The sequence below is a fragment of the Amborella trichopoda genome, chromosome 11, assembly GCF_054954075.1.
Source record: "Amborella trichopoda isolate Santa Cruz 75 chromosome 11, AtrichopodaSantaCruz75HAP2 v2.0, whole genome shotgun sequence".
NCBI lineage: Eukaryota > Viridiplantae > Streptophyta > Magnoliopsida > Amborellales > Amborellaceae > Amborella > Amborella trichopoda.
In genome coordinates, this window is record NC_142346.1 from 17,326,772 (window position 1) to 17,339,549 (window position 12,778).

The 12,778-nt window shown below is 39.8% G+C and overlaps 1 protein-coding gene across 1 annotated transcript in view; it reads right to left on the reverse strand.

Annotated features, from left to right (window-relative positions):
• Nucleotides 1–229: 229 nt before the first annotated feature.
• LOC18444894 (leukocyte immunoglobulin-like receptor family A protein) overlaps nt 230–12,778 on the reverse strand; it is a 38,051-nt gene continuing 25,502 nt past the window's right edge. Inside the window, exons 3-4 of the mRNA XM_006855048.4 lie at nt 1,366–1,633; nt 230–710 (exon numbers count right to left, since the gene is read on the reverse strand). Coding sequence (XP_006855110.2) covers nt 440–710; nt 1,366–1,633 — 539 coding nt within the window. The 3' untranslated portion in view covers nt 230–439. The remainder of the gene's footprint in view (nt 711–1,365; nt 1,634–12,778) is intronic.

The window sequence follows — 12,778 nt, forward strand, 5'->3', positions numbered from 1 at the left end:
TCGAAAACTTTATGATGGCTTAAAAATCCATTTAGATAATTTAAAATTCCAAAAATAGTACATATTGAATAGACCTAAAATCTTAAAAATAGATTGTCCATATAATTTGTTACAAGAAATACTATTTTTAAGACTTGAAAAATTATTATTTTTCTTTATATCCATACAAGTTTAAGTTGAGATGATCAAATTGTAAAAAGTTTTTCCAACATTGGATTCTTCTAGAGGATTTTTGAAGTGCACCTTACTTCAATAAATAAAGACACCCAAATCCTTTATGCTTAGCACAAGGATCTCAAAAATTCACTTGCACCAAGTCTACATAAATTTCTGATCTTAACGAACTTTCCATGTACAACCATCTCTTTTCCCACAAACAAAAATAATCAACAACCTTCTGAAAATACAACATTCATCACACTACATAACAAGCACTTTGTCAATTGTCACTTCCTGAATCTGAGCCGTGCCTCCTCTTCCCTTTCTCTCTTTTGTGCTTCCTCTTCTCCTCTGAATGATGTCTATGTTTCTCTCTCCTCTCATGCTTCTCGATCCTCTTCTCATCTCTCCTCCTCTTGCTGCCACTTTGATGGTTTTCAGCATCTCCAGTGTCTTTTTCAGGCAGTGGCTGAGATTTAGAGGGCTTTTCTGGTGAAGAATCTTCACAACTGGGATGAGGAGATTCATGTTCCGGCCTATTGCTTGGAATCCTAGAAACAACATAAGCTTTTTATTAAATGTTATAAAAGGCAACAAATTTCTTCTTACCGCTTCTTTTTTTTTTCTTTCCAGGCAATTCTTCAAAAAACGTGAATTTTCCTTGACCTTAATTATATGCTTATTAGGAAACTAAAGCTCAAAAATACAGGAAAATTGCTATTTTGTAGAAAATCCAAATCATATCTGCATGTAGGGAAATTTATTGGGGTTTATTTTTTATTTATTTCAAGTTTCATTTTTTTTAATTAATTTTCCTGAGATTTTTGCAGAATTTTCTGAGAAAAACAACAAAATCTGGAAAAGCCCCCAAGAAATTCCGAAATTCAAATTCTTTCAATACAGTCTAATGCAAGTTAATAACACATGCAAATAACTGGCAATGGAGATGACAAACCCAAAAACAAGAGATTTATGTGAGTAAATTCACCCAAAAACTCTGAACAAACAGCAATGCCAAACACAATAATATGAACTGAACTACCAAGGAAACTAGTAACTGACACCTATCCACTAAAAATGAATTATATGAGAGAGAGAGAGAGAGAGAGAGAGAGAGAGGAAGGGAGGCGAGATCTACTCTCAAAAAACAATGGAAACTGGGGTACCTCAGACTTGATATACAAATGCATAGAACAATTGGGTTACCTCGAAAAGCCAAGACCTTGAACTCTATCTGCTTCAGCATAACTTGGAGCCAAGTTTTCAACTGCAGTCCCTCTCTTGACCAGGTCAACATATTCATGCTTATCGAGCCGATTCCCTTGAGATCGAACAGAACGTTTTGGAGCTAACCCTAGAGCCTCACGCATTGCTTGTTCTTCCTCTTCCTTGATCCTCTGTATCTCTGCCTTGGCCGCCTCCATATCTGCATCTTGTGTTTTCTTATCCCTTGCATACCAGTGAAGATCCTTCCCTATGGGGATCCCGAATACACAGTCAAAACTCAAGTTTTTTACAGTTCATAGAAGAAAATTCATGAAGGCAAACAGACTAGCCAAAGGGGATTTAATGATTTCTTCTTTCATAAATATGGATGCATCCGTAGGTGTAGAGGTATGGTGCACCTTAAAACTTTATCATGGTATATAATTTTGATGTAAAATGTTCTTAGGATTATTTCAAAATCTATTTTCATATCTAATTATAAAATTTTAAATTTCAAAGATGGTTAAAATCAAGTAGATCTATAAACATATGAAAATCTTGAAAATGGACGGTGCAGTTAATATGTCATAAAATGCACTATTTCTGAGACTTAAAATCTTTTTATTTTTCATAGTCATACATCTCGATGTCGAGATTGTCAATCAAAGGGTTTTTTCAACATTAAAACTACATTTTCCGATGGATTTTTGAGGGGCATCCGTAGTTCTACATTATAAGGTAGCATCTTTATATAAACTTTTTCCTTCATAAAAAGGATGTGGATTATTAGCTAGCATTTGTTAGATGCAAATTAATCAGCATGTTTTTTGAGAAGTTTAGTGAGCATTTTATATGTATGAATTATGGGTTATGATGGCAAACAAACAACCTATTCTCCCACGTGCTCACTTTACGTGGATACTAACAAAAATATAAAAGGGGAGGAGAATGACTAACAATGAACCTCAGCCCACAAATGAGAGCTTGGGCTCAGCATCTAGGTGAATAGACTAGGATAACTGATCCCCATATGCCTCAATCAATGAAACACATTCTAACCTAAGGACAACTGATAGTAATTATCCTTGAAGCAGGTGGACATTTCATCTTCCACATGACTACTTATTTTCCAAAGAATGTAACTATTGATACATGGTCAACAGCCGATAGAAAAGAGAAAAAGACCCAGGAAGTGATTGAAGCCCAAGAGAGGAGTGAATAAGCAAAGCAAGGAAGACCCTATGCCAAGATCATACCCATCACACAAAGGTCCCAACTATTCAAAGGATGCCATAAGGGAAATGACTTGAACAAATGATAGAGGAAGTTGAATAGAATGGTATCCTCATCATCATCATCATTATCATCCCAGCTTTATCCCAACTATTCGGCATCGGCCACACGAATCTTATTTCACCATTCCGCTCAATCAAGGGTCATATTCTTACCATATCTCTTTTTGTTATTTCCATCCATGTCCTTTAGGGTCGTCTCTTGCCCTTTTAGAGCTTCCACTTGAATCAAATTATCCCTCCTAACTGGTGTTCTAGGTCAACGCTGCACATGGCTAGACCATCTAAGTATACTTTCTCTCATCTTATCACCTATTAAAACTACCCCTAAGTTCCCACTGATGTATTCATTCTGAAATCTATCCTTTCTTGTCTTGTCACATATCCATCTCAACATCTTCATCTAATTTATACTCATTCTATCGATATGTTGTTTCCTGACCACCCAACATTCTGTCCCATAAAGCATGGTTGGTCTTATACTTATCCGTCCCATAGAACTTCCCATTTCGTTTCATTGGTGTGCGATGATCACATAAGACTGTGAAAGCACGTCTCCACTTTGTCCACCCAGCTCTAATTCTATGCACAACATCTTCCTCAATCTCTCCATTCTCATGGAAAGAATATAGAGATATATGACATATACGATATATGGTATATAAACTAAACAAATTGCTGCGATAATGCGTCAAAATCTCCTCTCTACAATAGTGTGTGAATCACAAAAATAGTAGGACCCGAGGACTCATAAGATTAATTAGGCCGAAGCCATAACAAATTTGAATTATTTGAGAGAGAGAGTTACGTCCTAGAGAAGGTCAACATCTCTAACAAGACAAGAAATTCATAGTCATTAACACAATGTCAGCAAGTGTCCAATTCTACATTTCTGAATTTTCAAGATTCCCATGTCAATAGTGGGCAAGCTGATAATATCACATTTATGTAGGAAAACGGAGGTTTGCTTAAATTCATTTGATTTAACAGAAGGACGTTTAAGTTAAGTAACAAGTCTTTTGAAAACACCAAGCAAGAGCATAGTTATCAAGACCGGACTGAACCGGTGGTCTAATCGGACCGCCGACCAGTGCTTTGGCTAATCTAGTCCAAAGTGAAATCGGGGTTTGGTTGAAAACGGTAAAAACCGATGTTTGACTAGTTTTGGGCGGTCATACCAACTAGTTTTAAACAGTTCGACCAGCTAAATGAAATTGGGCAAATTTTTAGTACTTTTATATTTTTTAAGGGAAATATCATGCGGACCACCAATTTCTAAACTTATTTTATGGTAGCCTCTCCCAACTTTTCTCTTGCATCAAATTTACCTTAAAACTATCAATGTACCCCCGCATCACCTCGCTTCCATCCTTTTCTTAGGGTTGTAGCCTTTTAAGGCCTTGACACACAGATTTTCTACAATTCTTGTTCATATTGGGAGTGAACAAGAACACATGATGCATTGGATCTATGCGAACTGGATCCAGAGTTGGTGTCCATAACGTCACAAAACCCCAAATCTTGAGGAATAGGATTGAAGGACAACAAACTAGAAGGGTTGAGGGTTGTCCCTAGTCAGGGTCAGCATGAGAACCCCTCATATCGTAAGAGCTAGGACATGAGTGTTTATGTTATTTACATGAGTATATGTCATGTTTCTCAATATTGCCCTGTGTGAAAAGGATAAGCTTTACGAGGAAATGAGCCAAATCCCTAACAACGAGCCTCCTCACAGTATATCCATGAACAATCGCCAGTGGGAAGCCGCTCTTTAACAGTATGATCCACTGGAAAGAGATGCAAATGTGCTAGAGAAAGCACCCTTGCATCCACAAGAGTGCATGTCCTTGGGGGACTACTTGTAATCCATTATAATTCTGGGACCCACCCAATCTATTGGGTTAGCTTTGATCAGACAAGCATGGACTCCTACTACAGAGTGTGGATCATGGGTCTGATTGAGTTAATTTTGACAAAATAACTTAAGGCTTCAGGACTAGACAAGTGGAGTACCCAAATCGTCAAATTCAGTTTCCTTAAGGATCGTAATTTCACTCTAGATAACTTATTCAATCCCAAATAAGTTCAGAATGGCGAAATAATACTGAAAATAATTTTTTGTATTTTTTTTGGATTTTTCAGGAAATTTTCTGAAGCGAAAATCGTGTTTATTAAATTTGTCATGCAAAAATTCCAACAAGGACCACATGTGAGCTAGCATGGGGCCCAAATGGCCAAAGGAACCCACACCCATCTCATCCCATGTGGCCACACGTTTGATGTGGGACTAACATCAACAATGGGGTGGCATGCGCTTAAGTGATGTGTGGTTGAGGTTTATTTGTGTTTTATGTTGAGTTCAATTAGTGCACATGTGGATTGCCAACTAAGCCTAGATTTTTCCCTCATTTTATGGACTTAAGTCCAATCGAATTTTAGATCTTATAAGCTAGTATGATGCGGAGCTTTTTTATTGATCACATGTGTGTTTTGACAATATGCGTGTTGTGACAACATACTTGCGTCTTAAGACACGTGTGGATTAAGACACTAAGAGAGAGAAACATACAGTTTCTAAACTTGAAAAAGCAAGAGTGAGAAACTATAGAGAATTGACGGGCATGCCCCCCTCTAATTTTAATCTCTCACACAATTTGTTTAGGTAAATGTATAATGTGATTTAAATTGAATTTTGAATTTTTTTAAATTATTATTCTAGGAGGAAAATTTGGAAATTAGCCTGTACTTATAGGGATAAGGTGGAAAGATCACACAACACATCAATAATAGCTTGTTGTGTAATGTGGGGCTAGGATCAACCATCTCTCTCACAACATGAATGCCTAAAATCAAAGGTCCATATTAAATCAAGGCAAAATAACCTCACACCTCTCAGTAGGAATCAATATATAATGTCAATATCCTAGCTCTCATATTTATAACCCTAAATCATCCGAGCCCAGTGAGAGTCCCTTACAGCGTGTTTATTTTTTTGAAAGTATTCTTTCAAAAAGTATTTTCAGATTTTGAAAAGATTTTGCGCTTGTTTTACACTTTCCATGAAAAGTTCATAAACTAATCTTTCAACCAAAGTTCCCAGCCCTTTGTTAAAAAGTGAAAGATTAAGTTCCTAAGAGGGGTAGGAACTTAATCTTTCATAACATTTTTGTTGATCACTATTCACTACGCATAATATAAATACATAATATTAGTATTATTAATATGATATAATATAATATAATATAATATTAATGTAACATAATATTATATTATATTATAATATTATAAATCATATACAAGTTTAATGTATATTTATTATATTATTATATAATATAAATATTATAATGTATATTATATATAAATATAACATATATTTTTATTATACTAAATATTATATATAATATATATTTATTATATTATATATCTTATATATTATTATATTATATAAAATATATAAATATAATATATATTTATTATATTAAATATATATTGTATATAATATTATATAAGATATTTATATAATATATTCTGATATTATATAATTATATATACATTATATACATAATATAATAAATATTATATAAATTATACATAATAATATAAATATTATATACATAATATATAAATATTTTATATTATATTATATATTATATATAACATATATAATATATATTTATGATATTATATATTATTTATATTATTATATTATATATTATATATTGTATATAAATATCGTATATTATACCATTTATTATAAATAATATATAATATATATTTATCATATAATATAATATTTATATTATTATATTGTATATAATATATAAATATCTTATATTATATTATAAGAAATATTATATTATATATTATATTATGTTATATATTTTACATATTTACATTTATATGGTTAATATTTATATGTTATCAAACACAGTACTGTTCGGACCTGATTTCTCATCGTCCCGGGTCTGCCCAGATATAGGCAACCCAGTCAGAGGAATCCTCTCTCAAACAACTGTGGGGCCCACGCACGTGTGCTAGTGGTGCGAATAGGAACCAACAAAGAGATTTTAATCGACAAAGAAGGGCTCGAGGACCTACCTTGCCGTGTCGGGTTTGGGGACGCGTCCGGGTGATTCGCCCTCTTAAATCATCTCGAAAGCCCTCCGGTTATCCTTGCAGCACGGTTTGAATTCAGTCCCCCTCGCTTTCCCGTGCAGCACTTGGATCCACACAAAAAAATGGCCTTCAGGGGATACTTTTTGGGGATCTCCTATTGGTAATATGGTAAATTTGGAGTCTAAACTAAGGGTAGAAGGGTGATGGAAGTTCTTTACCAATCGAGTGTGACGAGACTCAACGATTAGAGCAGCCAAAGAGTTAAAACTCTATGGATTGCTAACTCAGGATGACCCCATCCAAGTGAGCGAGGGCAAGAGCATCAATACCTCTCGCAACTCAACTTGACTGTACGGAATGGAAGTTAGAGCAGTGGTCCGAAAGTTAAAACCCTTAAAATAACTCTAAGTGTAGCACCACGTCGAACACACAAAGAATAGAAGAAGCTACCAATACAAAAGAATAGAGGGGTTTGAAGATTAGACTGTGCTCAAAACAATATAGGTTCGGATGGGTGAAGTGCGAGTGAGTGAGTGTGAGAGTGTGTGAGTGAACGTGAGAGTGTGTGTAAATATAAGTGTAAGTGTAAGTGTGAGTGTGAGTGTGAGTGTGAGTGTCAGTGTGTGAGTGAGGGGGATGTAGACGTGTAAAGGAGAGAAATATTTGAGGGAGAGGTATGTGCAATAGAGGGAGAGGGAGAGAGAAGATTGAGGAAGAAAGAACGAGAGAAAAGTGGTGCAAAGAAGAGAGAGATGTGCGTGAGGGAGAAGAGAGCGAAATATGTGAGGGAGAGGAGAGAGAGGTAGGTGCAATAAAGGGAGAGAGAAGATTTGAGAAAAAAGAGGAGAAAAAGGTGGTGTTGAAGGGAAAGAAAGATTTGGGCATGTAGAGAGGAGAGGGAAATAGAGATAAGGATGATTTGTTGGGGTATTGAAAGAGATAGAGGTGGTTGAGAGAAAGAGAGGTAAGTGGGATAATAAAGATGAGAGATCGAACAAGATAGGGGAGAGAGAGAGGGAATGAACAAACGTGAGAGAGAGAATGGTTACATGAAGAGAGAGAATGGTTGTGTGAGAGAGAATGAATAACTACGAGAAGAGAGAGTGATTGTGTGGAGGAGAGAGAAAATCAACAACTAAGAGAGAGAATGATTGTGTGAGGAGAGAGAGAGAAAGAAATAAAGGAGTGTTAGGCGCAAGCACGGAGGGAAAATAGGAAGGTCGCGAGCACGAAGAGAAAATATGAAGGTTGTGAGCATGGAGAGAAATAGGAAGGTTGCGGGCACAGAGAGAAAATAGGGATGCTCGCGGGCACGGAGAGAAAATAGGGAACTCGTAAGCACAAAGAGAAAATAGGGAACTCGTGGGCACAAAGAGAAAATAGGGAGCTCGCAGGCACAAAGAGAAAATAGGGAGCTCGCGGACACGAAGAGAAAATAGGGAAGAGAGAGAAAGGGAGGAGAGAGAGAAGAGGAAGCGAGAGAGAGGAGAGAGAATGGACTTGGGGTGTGTTCTAGCCTAGGTGCACAACCATGAGCCCTTTTGCATGCACATGAGAGAGAAGGGTCAGGCTTGGGTCTAGACTAAGGCCTACGGTCTGTGATGTAGGCTAGGGTTTGACTTTTGTAAACCTAAGTTGGGAAGCCTAATAAAAATTGGGTTTTTGCCCCTTCAAGCCTTGGATTGTGCATAGCTTCCAACTTCAAGAGAGAAGAGAGAACACCCTAGCCTACACACTACACTATAAACCCTAGCCTACACCCTAGCCTACATCACAGACCGTGGGCCTTAGTCTAGACCCAAGCTTAACCCTTCTCTCTATTGTGCATGCAAAGGGGCTCATGGGTATACACCTAGGCTAGAACACACCCCAAGTCGATTCTCTCTCCTCTCTCCTCTCTCCTCTCTCCCACTTCCTCTTCTCTCTCTTCTCCCTTTCTCTCGTCCCTATTTTCTATTTATGTCCGTGAGCTCCTTATTTTCTCTTTGTGCTCGCATTTTCTCTCTGTGCTCGCGAGCTCCCTATTTACTCTTTGTACCCGCGAGCTCCCTATTTTCTCTCCATGCCCGCGAGCTTCCCTATTCTCTCTCCATGCACACAACCTTCCTATTTTCTCTCTGTGCCCACAACCTTCCTATTTTCTCTGCGTGCCCACGACCCTCCTACTTTCCCTCTGTGCTCGTGCCTAGCACCCCTTTATTTATTTATCTCTCCTCACAATCATTCTCTCTCTTAATTGTTTATCTTCTCCCTCCACGCAATCACTCTCTCTCCTCTTAGTTATTCATTCTCTCCCTCAAGCAACCATTCTCTCTCTCCTCATGTAACCATTATCTCTCTCCTCTCACGTTTGTTCATTCCCTCTCTCTCCTATCTTGTTCGATCTCTCACCCACATTATCCCACATACCTCTCTTTCTCTCAACCACATCTATCTCTTTCAATCTCCCCAACAAATCATCTTTATCTCTATTTCCCTCTCCTCTCCACACGCTCAAATCTCTCCCCATTCAACGCCACCGTTTTTTCCTCTTCTCTCAAATCTTCTCTCTCCTTTTATTGAACGTACCTCTCTCTCCTCTCCCTCACGTATTTCTCTCTTCTCCCTCACACACTTCTCTCTCCTCTTTTTCATGCCAATTTTATCTCGTTCTTTCTCTCTCAATCTTCTCTCTCCCTCTATTGCACATACCTCTCCCTCTCAAATCTCTCTCTCCCTCTTACACGTCTACATCCCCCTCACTCACACTCACACTCACACATCACAAACTCACACGTTCACTCACACACACTCTCACTCACTCGCACTTCACCCATCCGAACCTACACTGTTTTGAGCACACTTTAATCTTCACAACCCCTCTATTCTTTTGTATTGGTAGCTTCTTCTATTCTTTGTGTGTTCGACTTGGTGCTACACTTATTTTGAGGGTTTAAACTTTCGGACCGCTGCTTTAACTTCTACTCCGTACAGTCGAGTTGAGTTGCGAGAGATATTGATGCTCTTGCCCTCGCTCACTCGGATGGGGTCATCCTGAGTTAGCAATCGATAGAGTTCTAACCCTTTGACTGCTCTAATCGCTTACTCTCGTCACACTTAAGTGGTCAAGAACTTCCATCACCCCTCTAACCCTTAGTGTGTGGATCCAAGTGTTGCACAAGAAAATGGGGGAGCAGAATTCAAACCACGTTGCAAGGACAGCCGAAGGGCTTTCCAGATGATCTAAGCGGGCAAATTGCCCAGACACGTCCCCTGAACTCGACATGGCAAGGTACGTGTTCGAGCTCTTTTTTCTCGATTAATATATCTCTTTGTTGGTTCCTATCCGCATCACAAGCACACGTGCGTGGGCCCCACAGTTGTTTAAGAGAGGATTCCTCCGATCGGATCACCCATATCCGGGACGACGACAAATCAGATCCAACTAACTGGCGACTCCACTAGGGATGCGCCACCCTATCATTGGTTTGGTTTGCTCACAAACCTTCACAGCACTTAATTACACTTAAAAATGGCTTTGGGGTTTACTAACTCTTCCTATCACCGGGTTGGGGACATAATGATCCCTATACCTGCAAACACATCCCTTGGGGGTAAGGTTTCTCAACTTACATCTCCCTCCCTTGTTTTGCGACCAAACAGCTCGCACTTGGTTCCGGCCTAACCTAAGGCGAGAAGGGGCTCGTAAACCCCTTACTCCCCCAACACTAGCACCAACGGTCAGTCCATTGTCGCCAAATGCATTGGTGGTTATAAAACCACCACATCTCATACTCACCCAGTTGCTGGTGGACCTTCCACCAGTCTCATGTCTAAGAGTGGCCCTAAAGCCACTCCCCCTTTTCTCGCAATCGGCTCTTCTAAAGTCGTTGCTTTTGTGGGTACCAAGAAGGTCACCCCCAACTCTTCTTTTCACAGGCGTGCCGCCCGTCTTGACATCGCATCTCGCACGCCCCAAACAGGTGATTGAATCGCTAGCCCATCTCAGTCGAAGGACCGCAAGGTCACTCGACATACTTTAACATCCACAACGACTAGAGGCCTAGCCGTTGGCTCATCTTCTCAGGGCAAGCAAAAAGCTACCTCGAGTCTCTCGCACACTCCGGGTCTCCTAGGACACCCACTGTTAAGAGTGGCTCTCAAACCACTCCAATTGCATTGCATACTATTCACTCAGCTTGGGGCAGCTCAAGTGTCATTCCCCCAAAAAGCACATGATCAACGACCCAGTCGTAGGTCAAATGCGAACATATACTTGCATGCAAAAAATGGTGGTCATAAGGCCACTCCAATCACTAAGGTCGGCATCCCAAAGGCCAGACCTTTTACCCCACTAAGGGTTGGCCCCCAAGCTGCCCCAAACACATCTTCGGACTCTGCACACACAAACAGGTCAAACATTGCTCCTAGTTCTGAGGGCAAACGTTAAAAGAATCCAGAAGAGGGCAATTCTACCTGGCCATCAAGAAGGGAAGCCCAGATATGGGGTCAGGAGACCAAGATGCTGAAAGCCCGACTTAAACTGCTTCAAAGGGCTAAGAGCCTCATTGCCAAGATAATCCTCATGAACAAGGAAGAGGCTCTGCCATCGTTTGTCCCCTCTACTCCTTTACCCGGATTCATCCTGGAATCTCAGAGATCGGATGAACCAGATTCTTCTTTGACCGATGCTGATGATGTGGTTTCCATTACCCTCATCCATCCTATCACCCCTACCTTTGATGAGAGCTCGTCACTCTCATTTGAGGAAACCTACCCCTTGATGGTGGATGGGAAGAGCCACATTCCCTCTATTGGTGACCTCACTAAAGTGGCTTTGCCATGCCATGAAGATCCCATGATTCCCTATGATGACACTTACATGCTCTCTTCATGGCTCGAAAGCTTCTTATCTTCTCTCAATGATGACGTGGTCTCATTGTCCTATGAGCGTTTCACATTCTCATTCAATGATGAGGATATCCATGCCTTGAAAAATGAAATGGGTCTGAGGGAAAGCCCAACAAATGACATCAATGATGTTGTTGAAGTAGCAGCAGTTGAACCCGTGATCGAAAATTCCATCGAACAAGAGGCATGTGGCGAGCAAACTATGTTGGAGAATACCACCTCAAATGAAGAAGTTTTCGAGGCAATTGTCCCTTCACTCTCCCGTGATGAGCGACCCTTCAAGGGAAGAAGAACCTTCAAGCATGACCGTTGTCAATGCCATGGTGATAAATGAAATGTCAGAATTACATGGAGACAAGATTGTGCTGCTTAAAGGCACATTAAAGCAATTGCAAGCCGAGATGAAGACAAAAGATGAAATGATGGAAACCATGCGACAAGAGATGTAGGTGTCCCATGAGGTTGAGCATAGTCCCTCGGCAAACCAAATCCTCTTTACCACCTCCCAACCACCATGTCAGCCGATTGAAACGATGCCATCAAAAAAAGAGTTGTTCCCACTCATACCTCCCTCACTCTCAGTCCCTTCTTCATCGACCCAGGTTGTGGATGAGGAACTAGTGGAAGGCATGGTAGCTGAAGCATTGAAGGAATACAATATCCCAATGGTGGACGAGTTGAATTGTTATCAAAAACCTTACCCGACTCATGTTGACCAAACTCTCTTCCCGCAAAACTACCAAAGGTTCGATTTTCCCAAGTATGATTGCACCGGCTCGTCGCAGCAACACATAGCTCACTCTGTTTCTGCTTGTGGAAATACCGCAAACAATGAGCATCTCTTGCTCCGACAATTTGTAGGGACCCTTACAAGAGCCGCGTTCAAGTGGTACTCTCGATTACCACCACGGTCAATTTCATCATGGGGACAAATGGAGAGAGAATTCCTCAAGCGCTTCTATGACAGAAAGGAATGTCAAACTTCATGAACTTCTTGATGTAAGGCAAAAGCCACATGAGCCAATGATCGAGTATATCAGAAGGTGGCGGCGCAACCTGACTGCCCCTCAATTGGGCGAGCTTCAAGAAGTGGAATACTGTGTAGAAAGAATGCA